A 16,518-nucleotide genomic window follows, 5' to 3' on the forward strand; every position below is an offset into this window, starting at 1 on the left:
TCAGACCAATAAGTGAGAATGAACCAGTCATTGCAAATAGGCTACTTCTGATGTCCTTGCTGGCATCAAGGCGAGCTGAGAGTTGCCAAAAGCATTATCCGCACATTCTTTCTGAATCATTGATTTCAGGAGTTCCAGTGGCAATTTTTAGGACTAACAAGGAATGAGATGGATCAGTCCACTATTAATTAACTTGGTTTATAGATGTAAGTAGAGTTTGTCTAATTAAATCTTTACAAAAACTCGAAACTTTGAACTCGTGAAGAAGAATACTAGAAAGCAAGTTATCTTGACAACTCGAATAAGAACATATGACCTTAAAATGAATCATGAGGCTTGTATTTATTGTCAATTTCATGTATATCCATGAAGGAGCTGTCTCCAACTGCAATATCCTCCAATTCACTTATGGCTTCTATTTGGTTAAGCTGCATAGCAATGCCTCCATCCTTAGAGCTACCCTCTAGAAAATCATTATCTTCCTTATCTGATAAGTCCATAAAAGTTTCTATCTTTTTCTTCCTCCCCGTATAACCAATAAGGCTTAGGACCTTTTCCTTCCAAATATCGAGCGGACATTTCTGAATCAGCTCTGCACCTTCATAAGCTCCTATGAAGAACATACTAAACCTCTTTCCCCTCTCAGAGACATGGAAAATGCCATAATGCTTCAATGGGAGTCTCATCAGCTTTTGAGGCATCACAAATTCTTGTCAAAACTGCGTGAGGTGATTGGTTACCAACATCTTTTCCATTGTGAAGCTAAGTAACTTGTGCATTGCTGTAATGGCTCTCTTATTGAATTCTTTCAATCCAGGTTGAAGGCCACATGCATCAGCATAAGGAGTCAAGTAAGGCCTTTTTTGAAAGTGCTCAATCTTCCCTCCATATCTACACACCTTGTAACTGGCAGGAAACTTCAAGGGGAAAAGATAGGGAAAGCAACCCTGGAGTATGAAAAGGAAAATTCTGATACCCCCAATATGGGCTTCTCCAACTCTGTGATAGCCCAAGCAGGATTCCACTCTATGAGCTCGATATAATCAACTTCATCTGGAGATTTAACCACTTTGAAGTACTGTGGATACTTGTGTGCCCACTTGCTCCTAAAATCAGCTGGCAAACCAAACTCTCTCCTGAAATGAGCGATTTTGTCCAAAGGAAGCCATTTATCGACCAACATCATCAACATCCTAGTCACGTATTCAACAACCGTGCCAGAATGTCCCCTAATCAATCTCTCCTCTTCCTTCAGCAAGTCTGCAGCTTCTTTAGTCAATTCCAAACCACAATACCCCCTTCTGATCCCTATACAACTCAAACAGTTTTGGTGACTTCCGAATAAAATCCACTATCCCGTTTGGCTTGGGTATAGATCCAGCGACCTCACAGGGATTATCATCTCGGTTTCCTTCTTCAACATTTCCATCAAAACGAACACCTTTGACACCACTTTAGGCTTCTCAGTGGCAATTTCGAGATCAGGGACCCTATTGTCCTTGCTCCTATCTTGCACTCTCTTGCTGGTGGTCATGAATCTACACTTGCGACCAGTTAAGTAAAATCTCACCAACACTCCAGTTTCTTCTCAGGGTAGGCGAAGCACTAGCTACGGTTTTACCAATGATTTGAAGACGGGTCATGTCAAGATGGTAATGCCTCGCTCCAAATCCAAGAAACAAGCCCAAGAAAAGCAAATGCCTCTCAATCAGGACAAACATCGAACGGCTTACGTGCAATGGAACTAGGAACAACAAGAGCCCAAGACAAAAACATCCGAGAAGATCACCGTAAATGCGACATTACCAACTCTCTCAGATCACTCGATCAGCATCAGTCTCGACTTCGACAGAAGCTGGTTGGGATTTCAGGCGGGGCTTGTGCGGAGAACGAAGAAGAAGAAGAAGAAGCGAGGCGCGAAGAAGAGGAACGTGCGGTATAGACGGAACGGATTGTCGTTTTGGGCTTTGCGGTTCTCGTCGTGGGAGAGATGATATTTTGATTTAATAATTAAAGGAGCTTGAGGGTCTTATAAATAGCGATATTCTTGTGCGTGTGCGTGAGTGTGTGCGTTTTTTTTTTTTTTTTTTTAAAAAAAAATTGTAAAATTGAGGCATTTAAGATTACATCAAAATCCGATTTAAAATCACGATAAATTTTAGTTTAAAAAAATGAACCATATCGAAACCAAAAAATTATATCTCGTATTTTTGTAAATAGCTGAACGTTTGCTCTCATTATACACACGTTTAAAAAGTTATGTAAAAGGACAAATTTTTTTAGGAAAAATTTGAGGAAAAATATGTCGAAGATTACTAATGGTTTTGTATTTTAATTCTAATTTCCCTATTTTTGTAAATTGGAGTCGAAAGGGTTTGATATTAAATAAAAATCAAATTTTAGGCATTAAATGTGCTCCATGTTCAACAAAAGAAAACACATGCTCCATGTTCATCACCTTTTATTGAATCACCAAGTTACAAATTTTAGGATGTGTGCCAACTTAGGTGTAGCACAATCAAACCAGTCACGAGCAAGTTCTTAGCAAGCTATTCTGAATAACTTAATTGTTCATTGATATTTGCATGATTCTATGAATGATAAGCATGGAGTTTGAACATAATGCAATTAAACCAAGTATTGACCACAATATAGATCGATTCTTTTCCTTTTCCAAGAACTTAATTCAGTCCAATTTAAGAAAATCATAAGCGAAACGGGATTAAGACGAATATAAAGCGGAGCTAAATAGAAAATTGAGTTATTTAATGCGAAAAAAAAAAAAAATCAAACCAATATCTGATAAATTTTTCTTTTAACGAAACTCAGTCAAAAAAAAAAAAAGAAAAATAAGCCGAGAGCCAAATTCGAAAGATTCCCTCTTCGATCGTTTCAAAATCTGAGTTTCAGAGCGATCTCGTCGAAGATGCTTTTGATTTCAGATTTCATGTCCTTTTCCACAGCGCGATCGCCGGCGACGATGATTCTGAGTTTCGTTTCGTGTTCGCTCGTTGATGTTCAGAGCCAAAGAGCAGAAGATCATGGAAAGAGACGACGTCGACAACGAAGCAGAAGACCTGCTCAAAACGATCGACAAACGTAAGTTACGGCAGAACAGGGTGTAGGCAACTCTCTCTCGTTCATCTGATCGCTTTCTGTTCATCTTTGATTCATTGATTATCGTGATTTTCATTCTAGTTAAAATTGATGATGCAAATGGTTCGATGAAGCTATGGCTGTGATTGTCGTGATTTACATCTCGAGCTTTCTCTCGAACTTGCTGTGATTTCCTGCGCGTGCAGTAGTTCTCACTTTTCAGTTTTTGTCTTCTGACCATACGAGAGCAATTCCAGCCTTCCTTATGTTACGTGACCTTGGAATTGCACCATCGTACGTCTTATTTTCCGTGTATTCGTCACGTAGCTGGATTAATAACGAATGTCCCAAGCTTAATTCATCAATAAAGACTGTTGGAACGCTAGATTGCCATTGATCATTTAGGAAATGCTTTTGTCCTGACGTTCTACATTCACCAGAAAACATAGAGTTTAACGCGATGGTTAAGCTCGAGTCTTCGTTGAAGGACGATTCTGATTCGCTCAAATCCAGCAAAGTGAAGAATAATGTGGAGAGAATCGACTACTGGAAGCCAAGCCCTTGATAAGCTTTTAGGCGGTAACAGACTTTCTTTTGCAGACTGTGTGTCTTTCTCTCCATGCATTTCAACGAAAACAAATTTCACCGGTTTGGCAATCTTTACAGGTGGTATTGAAACTCCGGCAATTACAGAAGCATTTGGCGAACCTGGGTGAAAATCACAGTCCACTCCAATAACGTTACCTTTGATGAACTTTTAGTTGCTTTTGTTAATTAGCTTTCTCAGAAAATGTTGCTGACGTCACTTCAGGTCTGGGAATACACAGCTTGTGTATACGCTGTGTGTTACTTCCCAGGTTGGTCTGAATTGGATATTAGGTTTCTGTCTTGAACTTCTGTTGCATTTGTTTTTTTTCCTGATGAAAATGCCAAATAGTAACATAATTATTGAATTTCTATGGAGTATAAAGATGTGGGTGATCTTGGCATCATGATGTGTGTATTAGGTGATTCTGGAAGTATGGCACTCTCATTTTCTGTAATCTGCAGTCAGTATACTGGAACGCATGTACATTGGCTCAAACCAAGCAGGAAAAAGGCCAGAAGAGTTTGCGCCATGTCATAACCGAGTAAAAGCCTTAATTATTGTCGGACTCCGACTTGGGTTGATCATTAGTCGAATGTGATGCTTGAAGGTACTCTACTTTATTTGCAAATCCTACAACAGTATTTACCCCTGTTTATAATCATTCTTTATTAATGGTTTGTGGATTCCATGTTCGTAAAATATTTTCAGCTGCCAACTCACATGAGAGGAGGAAATGGCAAGGTAGCTTATATCGACACAAAAGGAAGCAAAAGGAACTTTGTATGCTATTATAATCTGTCTGTATTTTTCTTGACCTTGACAAAGCTGCTTGTGCTTCATAAACGCCGTCTGTCCATGTAAGCGCATGTGCACTTCCTTAACTTGGTACACCTGCAGTTGCGGTGATTGAATTGTACCACTTGCCAAGAGATTTGGCATGGATCCTGCTGCAGTCCTAGATAATGTAAGCTAAGCTTTCCGTATTGGTGGCAACTCTTCCTTCTTTTCTGGCTAGTGTACTTGCTGTAATCTAGTCTTTCCATGAATTTGTAGATCATTTATGCCCGTGTCTATACTTAGGAGCATCAGTAAGATTTGCTTCTTGATTTGGATGCCAAAATGTGTGAAGAACCATTTAGATTACTAATAAGACAGTGCTCGAGAATGAAACTGCACACATTTTGTGAGGTGTGGATGGTTGACCTTAGGTGAGTAACATCTTTCAGATTATGTATTCGATGATCCCTCTCTTTCAAATGGGTATTATTGGAAGGGGAGAACTTGCAAAGAGCCAGGTCCATTGTAACCGTCAAATCATGCGAGTTGTGATTTTTGAGCTTATCTTGTTTGACACTAAAAAATTCCGAATTGCAGCAAAAATTCGCACAAGTGCTCTCAGGCTTACTTAAGATAGCTAAGGAATTTAATGTGGCGGTGTGCATAACCAATCAAGGTACTGCATCACATCTCATTTCTCCCGCAGTCATGCATTCATTAATACTTATCCAATTTAGCCCTTTGATGGTTGCACACTGAAAAATTGTAATTTGGGGATAGCACTAAGCTCATGCTAGTTCTTGTAAATCCCAATAACTGTTTGGTGTAAACTAGTGATGCATACAGTAGCTGCAGTCCATTATTTAAGGAAAAAAGGTAATTTTTTGACGACTTAGATTTATTTGTTTCAGCATCAAAGAAACCTGCAGGAGGGCATGTTCTGGCTCATGCAGCCACAATTAGGTTGATGCTTAGGAAAGGCAGAGGTGAGCAGCGGGTTTGCAAGGTGTTCAAAGCCCCAAACCTACCTAAAGCTGAAGCTACATCCTTTTTGTGCCGGACCTTCTTCTTGCCATACACTTCATTGAAATCTACCAGATTATACTGCAGAGACCAAACAAAATATCTAGAAATTTTTATCAATTGGAGAGAGTCGATACTAAGTCTATATATGGATAGGTGGAGACCAGAATTTGAACAGTATACTTGCAGTGTACTTACATGCGCAGCCTGTGCTATGGAAACAAAATACCCAACCATTGGTGATGCCATACTGCAGATCTTCCTCTAGTTATATACTTCGTTGAAATTTATCAGACCATACTGCGGAGATCAAGTGAAAGTCCGGAAGTCTATATCAAAATCTGTGAGACAGTGTATACTTAGTCAACATAGGGATAGGCGGAGACCTGATTTAAGCATGATACTCACGGTATACTTGATGTTGCTTGGAGATCCATGAACACGTTGAATACGAATTTTGTGTGGAGGAATTAAACAAAAAGAAGTGGATATCGGGAATTTTCCTCTGTAGGATTGGCATATTATTATTAGCTGTGCTGTTATGTAGATGATGCACATCTATCCAGACCATCACTCAAGTTTGTCAGAAAATTTAGCAAGAGCTGAGATTTATTCCATCCATGTTGAACTTGACAAACACACGTTTTTCAGATAACACCAGGAGGCATTGCTGATGCTAAGGACCGAAGAAGTCTCTCCAACCAGGAAGGCAGGCGAAATGCTTTTTTTTTTTTTTTTTTTTGGTTAATCTGCAATTTGATGTTAGTCATCGTATTGACAGCTAGAGGCATATAATGAGCTCCCAAGCACTTGTTCATTTCCTTTCTCTGCAATGGACACTTTGTCGCCCTTGTCATAGCTTGTCCCTAAGTTTCATGTGCTCGACAACAAACCGCTCATGAATGATATAAAATACTTTCTCTAACCGTGATAGTGACCCAAAAGATTTGTCAACTACATTGTGACCTTTGTCCATCAAATGCAAAATATATCATAACGGTAAGGCGGAAGTATCCTTTCTGCTGCTTCTATTTATGTTTAGCCAATCGAATGCAAATAATACAGCCTTATATGCTCTTAGAAGGTTGATCGAGCATGGCATGCTATTCAAAGATCATAGGACTTCGTCAAGCTTGAGAAGAGACGTAACCAAAAGCAAGTTATTCAATATCATTTCAAATAACTTCAAATAAAATGAAATTTATCAACCATAGTATTTTGTCATATGGTTTTTCATAAAGAAAAAAATTTAAAATTATTTAGTGCAATATGTTTTTAACTACACATAATAGTAGTTTGGTTTAAGGCTAACAGTTTGTGGATATCATGGTTTTTTTTTAGCCCAAGAAGAAATCTAGTCACGATATTTGAAAGCTAATTTCCCAACATCATCTCCATTTAATTCGCAATAATTTTCTTTTGATAAGTAAAAGAACTCTTTAGCAAAATGGCGTCCAGCAAATGCTAGCCCATGTAACAAATCCTGAACACAATTTATGTTATCAATGAGGTATAAGAAAGAACCGAAAAAACCTGTGGAAAGCCATCTAAAACTAAAGAACGAGTCTTCCTAAGGAAGAACCGAAAAAACCTGTGGAAAGCTATCTATCATTCAAACTAAAGAACGAGTCTTCCCATTTTCAAAGGCGATATTCAGGACAAATGAGGAATAAGCCGGATCAGCCTGATATTGGTTTAGTGTTTACAGATGTAAATGCGAGTTTGTCTAATTAAATCTAGACAAAAGAAGCTCAAAACTTTGAACTTGTGAAGAAAAAGACTGAAAAAGCAAGTTATCTTGACAGCTCGAACAAGAACACTTGACCTTAAATTGAATCATGAGGCTTGTATGCATGGTCAATTTCACTAATATCCATGAAGGAGCTGTCTCCACCTGCGATATCCTCCAATTCACTGATGGCTTCATCTTGGTCAAGCTGCATTGGAATGCCTTCATCCCCAGGACCACCCTCAAGCACATCATTTTCTGCCATATCCAATAAGTCCGTAAAAGTTTCTATCTTTTTCTTCCTTTCTCTATGACCAATAAGGCTTATGACCTTTTCCTTTCAAATAACCAGCGGATATTTCTGAATCAGTTCTGCACCTTCATAGACATAGAAGATGCCAAGAACACAATAAACCTCTTCCCCCTCCCAGAGACATAGAAGATGCCAAAATGCTTCAACAAGAGTCTCATCAGCTTCTGAGGCATAAAAAATTCTGGTCAAAAGTGCGCGAGATGATTGGTTACCAACCTCTGTTCCATTGTGAAGCTGAGTAGCTCATGCATCACCACGATGGCCCTCTTATCGAATTCTTTCGATCCAGCTTGGAGGCCACGTGCATCAGCATAAGGAGATAACTAACACCTTTTCTGAAAGTGTTCAATCTTCTCTCCATATCTATACACCTTCTTGTAACTGGCAGGAAACTTCAAGGGGAAAGATAGGGAAAGCAACCCCGGAGTATGAGAGGCAGATTCTCATACCCCCAATACGGCTTTCTCCAACTCTGTGGTTGCCCAAGCAGGACTCCACTCTTCGAGCTCGAGATAATCAACTTCATCCAGAGATTTAACCACTTTGAAGTGCACAACAGAAGGCCATTCAATAGATAATGGCCTGGTAAAAAAAGGGCCATAAACCATAAGACTCAGTAATGCGAGGACCAGTTCACAGCACTCCCAACTCTAAGCATGCTGGACTCCTTTGTCTCCGCATCCACTTTGTGAATGTAGTGCCGCACACTTGGCCAGAGCTGTCCACCCTAGGAACCGACTTTACCTCATTCATTGGGTGGTCATTACTCCTCAAACCTCTGCAGCCAGTAAAGAAGCATCCTGAGTTGGAAAAGAAGGCAACGTTAAAAGGTGAACGATTTGGCACTCAAAAACCATTGGAAGAGCAACATTGTAGGTGAAAATGCACATCAAAACATGCATACAGATGAAGAAAACCATTTTAACACCTTCCAACTCTTGCCAAACCTTATACATCTTTACTTCCTATTAGTATACCCATCTGTTGTTAACCAATAATATAACATTCTCCTATGAACGCTACTTAATATCAGCAGAATTCATTCATCCTTATTTTCAAATTTCAATGCATGGAGGAAACTGCGGTGAAGCCACATTGACAATCCGTAAAAATAATTACCTTTAGGGAATGGTGCGAAAGATTTCCCACAGCCCTTCTTCACCACATCTGCACCGTCCAAGCAAACAAGATTGCCTTCAGCATCACTTACCCAGAAGAAAGGATCACTTCCATCAACATCTTGCATGACTAAGAGATCAGAAGGATTAGATTGATCACAGGGGAGGGAGAAATAGAGAGCAACGCCCCAGATTGAAATGATGCAAATTACTTACGGTGGCCAGAAAAGTGGTTTTCGAAGAGCTGTCGAAGAGCACAAATGCAAACTTCCCATTGGTGTCTCTCACAACTTGCTCGGCAGGGTGAGGCCCGATCTCTCAGAATTCTATGCACTTCAGTGACAATGATCATCCCATTAGCCATCTTGTTCAATCCAAATTGCTGCTTAGGAAGAGCAACATTCTCTGTGTCCTTGAAACAAGCAGAAGACGTCATCCACAACAGCAAACAATCTGCCACGGGGTAAGACAAGTCAAATATCTAAGTGAAAGGAGGCATTTGAGGAACGAAGACAGTAGCGCAATTTCCGTTAATTGACACTATTTTTCTGGCTTTCAGAATGAACAGAAGACTCGAGTGTCACTTTCTCCTCTAGGCTGATACTTGGGAACTGCTCATTAACATCACAATGAAGTCAAACCAAAATCAGTTTTTATCTACCATTGGTATTAAAATACCCAATCCCCTCCAGAATCCTTTCATTAGGGAAACAAAATAGAACTTTATAAAGAAAAAGCATATAACTTCGAGTGAGGAAATGGGCCAGCATTTCTCGGGATTTTTTGACAATATGTTAAATAAAAAGGTTTTTTTAGATGCACCAAATAAAATCGAAAGCTTGTTTTTTCGTGTTTTGTTAATTTGGGACAAATGACTCATATAATTTACTATGGTAGCCCCACCTCAGCAACGTTCGCTCATGATCCTCACAATGTATCTGCAAAACAACCACAGGATATGAGCCAAGGGCACAAAAAAAATGATGTTGGGAAGAGAACATACAACAAACGCTGAAAATGTAGAGGAATAGATTGTGGAACACTATGATACTTGGAGATTCTCTCGCAAAGCATAGTGCATCATCATTCACAATTTGTTTGGTGGGTCACTCAAGTGCAAAAATAGGCATTCTTTTTGGGCAGCAAGCGGAGTTCAAGATAATTCATCAACATAGCAAGAGGCAGCACTGTAAACGTTTCGTCCTTCGGATGTCAATCTCTCACCTTCAGTGGATGGTTTTCAGAAACTTATGCGAAAAAACTTCATGAGCTAAATCAGTTTTTTGTTAAGCATCGAACTGTGGAATTAGAATAGAAATCGATGCCTTCAAAACCAAAAACTTTCCCGAATCCTAGAAAACTCACTATAGATGGAGGAATGAATCAGGCAGCTACAAATGAAGCGAAAGCGGATCAATTTTACTTCATTGGACCCGAACGTTCTCAATGTAGATGACAGGGACTTCTTGGATGAGGGGCCAATAGTAGCCGCTGAGTTTCGAGCACCGATCTTTCAGGATCTCGCATCCAACTATGTGCAATTCTTGTAGGGAGGGAGAGAGGCCATCCTCCGGCAAGTACCTCAACTTCGGGCAATCTACAATCCATAAATATTGGAGAGAGGAGAGATGGTTGCAAAGGCCACTTGATAGTCTTTTCACATTCCTCATATGAAATATCTGAAGATTGGTTAGCGAGGAAGGAAAGAGAAGACTCCAAGCATCCTCGTCCTCCGAAGGAAACCACACATTCTCTCCCTTGTCTCCCATGCTTCTTCCATCAATCGACAGTTCCTCGAGGGATGTAAGCAGGTTCAAGCCCCATTCTCTCACTAGCTGCTTCAGATTCTTGCACCCTCTAATTATGAGCCACAACAAATTGGGAGGCAAACCTCCTTGAGGGAAGCATTTGATATTTTGGCAACTCCCAATTCTTAGCGTACGGAGGGATTTAAGATGGTGCCACTGATTTGGTAGTGACTTTATCTTCGGACAATTCCAAAGTGTAAGCCACGACAAGGTGATGGGAAGGGAAGGGAATTTCCTCTATCTCCAATGTTGGACAATTCCAAATTTTTAAATGAGTTAGATTGGAGAGCCTTTGAAGGCACTCTGGTAGACTTCCAAGATTCTCACAGCCGCCAATAGTCAAAGATTCTAGTGGTTTTACGATGACCTCTTCCAACGACTCCACTCCCTTGCACCCCTCAATATGAAGCATCTTTAGAAAAATAGGTCTACCTTTGGTAAACGGAAAGAATGTCAGAAAATAACAATGACTAAGCCGCAAAAATTCAAGTTGAGATATCGGGTTATTGCTGTTGGGGTCACCTCGAGGAACAGTCTGTCCAGTGATTTTTGGACAATTATCAATGCCCAAGTATCTGAGGGTGTGCATATTGCTTGGAAGCTTTTCTAAACTTATGCAATTCCTCAATTCCATTCTTTCAAGGTTGCAAGGTAGCTCTGTCTCTTTATCTCCAGCCAAAAAAGTTGTGAAATGAGAACAGCTTTCAATGATCACTCCCTTAAGGCAAGTAAGATTTTGCATATCATTTCCATCTTGCCACAAGTATGCTAGCTTGTCACACCGTCTTATATGAAGCTCCTTTAGCTTGACCAAACAACTCATAAACCCATGATCAAAGCAAACAAGCTCTATAAGATTCCCAATTTTGAGAATGGTTAAAGAAGTTAGCTTGACCAAGCTCTTTAAGATCTCTTTGTTACAATTCTCAAGATATAACTCATTGAGAGATGGAAGACAAACTACATTGGTTGAGTTTTTCATATGCGGGCATGAATGGATTTCAAGCTTTATGAGGTGATCAAGTTGACAAGGTAATGTCCCAACCAACGAAGGATTGTTTCGGACAACAAGATGTTGAAGATAGGAGAATGGGACTTCTTTTTCTTGGCCCTCGGCATAATGAGACCAATCCTTCCATGCCAACATCTCTTCAAACTTCAAAGTTGTTAAGGATGGAAAAGGCTTTTTAGCTGCGCAAAATTCAGAGCCTATCACGCTTACTGCATGTAGACCTTGAAGATATAATTCCTTGAGTAAAGGGAGCTGTCCAAGCGAGGGCAATGATGTAACATTAGGACAATCCTGCAAGCACAAAGACACTATCTTAGAATAAGATGGATTGCCTAACCATGATGGGAATATTCCACCACTATAGTACGAGATAGTGAGATTTTCAAGATTAGTGTGAGGTTGAAGAGAATGAAGCACCCGTGCTTCTTGCTCATCATTTCGAAGTTTTCCAAAATTTTCATTCCAATGCAAGAATAAGTTGCTAAGGCCTTCTTTTCTGAACAAATTAGCATCAATTGCATCTCTAACTTTTTCCACCTTCTGCAGTTCGGATATGAATAATTCTCCTTGAAGACGCGACAAGTTTTTTAACTCCTTTACTTGTGAGCCTTTCTTTGGACCTACCACAAACTTGGATAAGATAGTAAGATTCTTCAAAATACCTATACTCAACGGCATCTCTTTTAGACTCTTTGTATCTCTAATATCAATAAATTGTAAGCTAACTAATTTTGTAATACCTGGAGGCAACATAGAAAGCTTTTGACAACTTCTTAAGATCAAAGATTGTAATTTGCATAAGGTGCCAATTGACTTAGGTAGCCTTTTGATATGAGTATAAGAGAAATTGAGATATCGAAGATGTTTTAAGGCACCAACACATTCCGGTACCTCTATGATGGAACAATGGCATAAGGAGAATGCCCTTAAGTACTTCAATTTTGATAGCAAGTCGTGTAGCACCTTGTTGGAAATAGAAATTGTCTTAAGCTCCCACCAACACGCAATACCGTTAAACTTCTTAGCACCTTCATACCTTCATATGCTCTCAAGCATCTTGATGTAAGATGCAGTGATGACATGACTGATGCATAACGAGCTTTCTTGAAAGAGGCATCATCTTCATCATTCACTTCCCAAGACTCCCCAAAGGTAAAGCACGTTGCACCTGCAATTGACTTTGCTAGGTCATTCAAAAGATCGTGCATTAAAAACTTTGATGTGTGAACACTGGATTGTTGGAAAAATGATCTAGATACTAACTCATCAAAGTAATTCCGTCCTAATCTCAAGATATTCTCTTTTGCTTTTTGTCCATCTAAAAACCCCTCTGCTATCCATAAGAGTGCTAGCTCATCCCTATCAATTTCATAGGCTTTTGGAAATACTGCGCAATAAACAAAACATCTCTTCAAATACGAAGGAAGATTGACATAGCTCAATTTCAAAGCTGGAAGAACCTCATCATTTTTTTCCATCATTGCATCCCATATTTTGTTATTTAAGATGGCTTCCCATTCATCGGGATTCTCTTTATTACGTAGGAGACCACCCAACATCTTTGCTGCCAAAGGTAAACCCCTACATTTTTCAGCTATTTTATTGCCTATTATTTCAAGATTTGGGTGCCTCTCAAAATTTCTTGCTCCCAGAGCATGAAAGGCTAATAAGCCAATACAATTATCGATCGATAACTCTTTCAATGGATATGGCAAAGCTCCTGTTATGGAAACAACAGGAAGGTTGCGTGTCGTAATGATGATCTTACTTCCCTTAACCCCCACTTCAAATGGCTTTAAGAGGGATGTCCATTCTACATACTTCTCATTCCAGACGTCGTCTAAAACTACAAGAAACTTCTTTCTGGATAGACTGTCCTTCAACTTTACTTGAAGCCCATTAAGATCTTTGTCCTCATAGGGCAGTCCAGTGATTGACCGCAAAATAGTCTTTGTTATGTCGAGAACATCAAAAACATCTGAAACACAAACCCATGCTTTCCTCTCGAAATAGCTACTCACTCTTGCATCATTATATATTCGTTGAGCCAAGGCTGTCTTTCCAACACCAGCCATCCCAACTATGGGGATTATGCTCAGAGTAGCATCGGAATTTTGGACATCACTGATTAATAATTCAAGTACTTGTGCTTCTTCCTTCTCCCTACCGAAAAATTGAAATTCCGGTAGAGAAGTACTAGGTAGCCTTTTGTTGGTGTAGTGGGATCTATCCACAACATTCTTCATCAAGCTTAGGGGAGCCTTTGCGGTGACAATCTCTTCAAACCTGCCACTGATCTCTTGTAACTTGGTTTTAGACACAAGTAAGCGTGGTCGGCTAAAGAAAGAAAACTTTCTTTTCAACTGACCTCTACTTGTTGTAGATTCTGTCTCCGACTTGGCCTGAGTAGCCTTGATCTCAAAATCATCGAGCAAGTCTTCCATGTCATAGGCCAAGTCCCTAACATCATCCAACCATAGCTTCACTAGATTGTCACCGCTCAATTGCTTATCCTCTGCATCACCCAACACAGCATAGATTGTTTCTAGCATCCCCTTCCACTTATGGAGGAGGGTGGTGCTACTTCCTTCCCGTTGAGCATAGTCCAATCCCAGAGAAGCCAACTTGTCAAGCAGAATTTGAAAGAAGGAACCCAAAAAGATATCCCCAATGGCCATGGGTGAATCAACTGTTGTAGAAAATGACAAGCAATGGTGAAGGAAAGTGATAGTGAGCTAATGGAAAGAGAAAACTATGAAGTCTAGGAAGACCAAGACCATCACCCGCCAAAAAGATGCAAGACAGATCAAAACTTTCAAGGATACATATATGAGATCAAACAAATCAAAGTAAAATACTACTCATCCACAAGTACTTGTTTCATAATATTTAGAGAATATCCCTATAAACTTTGCTAGATATCATGTACCTTCTTTGTTGAGAGAGTGAAGCAAACGTGAAAAAGAGCTTCTTTGTTGAGAGAGTGAAGCAAACGTGAAAAAGAGCTAATGGGAAGAAACTTCAATTAAATCAAAGAATATAAAGACACACTAGTAGAGTACCCACTTTATGCATCGGTTTATATTCAATGTGTATGTATTTTTTAAAATTGAATCTTTTGGAACTGATGAGCAACAATTGAAATTGTCCAGAACTTATTGAATTTTTCTTGTCCTTTTGCTCAGTTCTATCTTATTTAAAGCAGAAGTGAGAACTTTTTAGTCCGAGAAAGACTTGCACCTGCCAAAAACGTTAAACAAAGACCTGGCAAGGGATGCACATCGAAGACATCAACATAAAATACTTTTTGTCCAAGTGCTTGTTTTGTAACATTTAGAGATTATATTCTTGGAATATGGGAAAAGCGCATGGACACTCCTCGTGGGGTTAAATGATAAATGGCTCGGCCGCCTTATGTATTTGGGTTGGATTCGATTGTTTTTAAATGGAAAAGTTCAAAAAAGAAGGACAAATAGAGTATTTTTTGTAATTGTAGTATAGTCTGTACTAGTGAAATGAAATTTTACATTTTAATTGATAGCAGCATATTACTTACTTTTCCGTTTTTTTTTTCTTGATAATCATCATTTAAACGCTAAAATGAGTGCCGTACTAAAATGGATTTGCATAGATGACTAATTTAATGAGATATCTAATGCTTATTTTGCGCTTTTTAAGAAAAGCCAAGGGTTGCCTTGAAATGTTTATTGCTGGGAAGGGGTTCCCTTGATATTGCACCTAAAACAAAATACCCCGGAAGGATAATACCTTCCTTTTCTTACGTGTAATTATCCTCTTTAGAATTAACCTTAGCTATACAGATTGTATAACTTTCATTTACATTTCTTACATCGCCCACCGTTGGTATGATTAGGTGCGCAATTTTCCGGATGGATAAGGTATTACTCTCCCCTGAAATCTACCATGTAGGCACCAATTCAAAGTTCTTGAACCAGCAATTTATCTTATAGAGACTTGAAACCACTATAGAATCTGTCGGTTCCACACGTTCCACTATATTTTTTTCCCAATTTTTATTAAGTGAAAAAGAAGAAGTCATTATTGGAATTATTAATGCATTCAACATAAGTACAAGTAAATTCACAATAAGTTACACTTTCAATCTAATGGTAACATAATCCTAAGTGAAAAAACATTAAGGATGGATACAAACATTAAATATGCTTCCTTCTATCATTTTACATATTTAAATATTAAAAATTTGAAAAGAAAAGAGAAAATTATAAATTGTTTAGTACATATAGAGGGGTGACAATAATCAACACGATATGATAGCATGACTCAAACACAATACGAAAATTTAGAAAGTTAAAATTTGATCTCAAATATATACAGGGGTGACAATATTCAACAAGATATGATAGCATACCTCAAACACAATTATATGGGTTACGCAGGGTCTGTTCAAGTTGAGCTTTTATGACATAATAAGTAAAGGGTCGTACTCTGATTGACCTAATTATTAGTATAACCTTAAATTGACACGACTCATGAACATGTATTGACACCTATATATATATTGTACACGATATCCTGCATCTTTCTATAGGTATGTTGTACAGGGCATGGGGTATCGAGTACAAGATGGGTACATGGTGGAAATGAACCCGAGCTCGGCATTACGCTGTACTCAACCTCCCGAACTTCTGGGACTTGGAACCTTGTTGCGACCTATAATAACTTTCCGCCGTGCTGGTTTACGGGTTCCGCAAGTCTACAGCTTTTCTTTTTTTTTTTTTTTTGCACACATCTATATAAGACAAGTTAGTTATTTGCAACTACTCATATGTTATAGATATGGATACGTAGAATTTTGGTCACATATTTTGTGTAACTAATCATTATTTATTATTTTTTACGTATATGTATTTATCAACTAATATGTCACTGCAGGAAATAGAACCTTACATATGTTCTTGGATGGTAAATTGGATTTTCAATTGAAATAAAAGTAGCCAAGACATCTAAACAGAAAACAGAAAGTTATGTTTCAGTCTATATAATTCACCTCGGGAATTCAGCATCTGGAAAG

At 38.9% G+C, this 16,518-nt stretch overlaps 2 protein-coding genes and 2 pseudogenes across 5 annotated transcripts; 1 reads left to right on the forward strand and 3 right to left on the reverse strand.

Moving 5' to 3' along the window:
- Positions 1-277: 277 nt before the first annotated feature.
- On the reverse strand, positions 278-1,776 carry LOC120290818 (annotated as a pseudogene).
- A 2,278-nt stretch (positions 1,777-4,054) lies between these two features.
- Positions 4,055-6,366, forward strand: LOC104435089. Of its 4 annotated transcripts, none has more exons than XR_005548368.1 (3): positions 4,055-4,893; positions 5,060-5,138; positions 5,374-6,366. XR_005548368.1 is itself a non-coding variant. In XM_039306516.1 (3 exons), the coding sequence occupies exons 1-3, from the start codon at positions 4,623-4,625 to the stop codon at positions 5,751-5,753; spliced, it is 486 nt and encodes a 161-aa protein (XP_039162450.1). In that variant the 5' UTR covers positions 4,055-4,622; the 3' UTR covers positions 5,754-6,366. The 4 variants fall into 4 exon arrangements, 1 of the variants encoding a protein (XP_039162450.1); XM_039306516.1 differs by having other exon boundaries at positions 4,055-4,649; XR_005548367.1 differs by having other exon boundaries at positions 4,062-4,649; positions 4,739-5,138.
- Positions 6,367-8,140: 1,774 nt separating this feature from the next.
- LOC120290819 lies at positions 8,141-10,414 on the reverse strand (annotated as a pseudogene).
- Positions 10,415-10,595: 181 nt separating this feature from the next.
- Positions 10,596-14,143, reverse strand: LOC120290820 (putative disease resistance RPP13-like protein 1). The gene is made up of 2 exons (XM_039307251.1): positions 12,476-14,143; positions 10,596-11,756 (listed from the first exon to the last, which is right to left on the reverse strand). The coding sequence occupies exons 1-2, from the start codon at positions 14,141-14,143 to the stop codon at positions 10,596-10,598; spliced, it is 2,829 nt and encodes a 942-aa protein (XP_039163185.1).
- Between the last annotated feature and the right edge of the window lie 2,375 nt (positions 14,144-16,518).

This window comes from Eucalyptus grandis, chromosome 2 (genome assembly GCF_016545825.1).
Source record: "Eucalyptus grandis isolate ANBG69807.140 chromosome 2, ASM1654582v1, whole genome shotgun sequence".
NCBI classification, from domain to species: Eukaryota; Viridiplantae; Streptophyta; class Magnoliopsida; order Myrtales; family Myrtaceae; genus Eucalyptus; species Eucalyptus grandis.

What these genes read in the sequence shown, in the direction of transcription:
- LOC120290820 (XM_039307251.1), bottom strand. Translation starts at nt 14,143, where the DNA reads ATGGCCATTGGGGATATCTTTTTGGGTTCCTTCTTTCAAATTCTGCTT. An exon ending in AGGTGCTAAGAAGTTTAACG is followed by an intron (nt 11,757 to 12,475) that starts GTATTGCGTGTT and finishes TTGTGCTTGCAG; the next exon opens with GATTGTCCTAATGTTACATC.
- LOC104435089 (XM_039306516.1), top strand. Translation starts at nt 4,623, where the DNA reads ATGGATCCTGCTGCAGTCCTAGATAAT. An exon ending in CTGCTGCAGTCCTAGATAAT is followed by an intron (nt 4,650 to 5,059) that starts GTAAGCTAAGCT and finishes TCCGAATTGCAG; the next exon opens with CAAAAATTCGCACAAGTGCT. An exon ending in GGTGTGCATAACCAATCAAG is followed by an intron (nt 5,139 to 5,373) that starts GTACTGCATCAC and finishes TATTTGTTTCAG; the next exon opens with CATCAAAGAAACCTGCAGGA.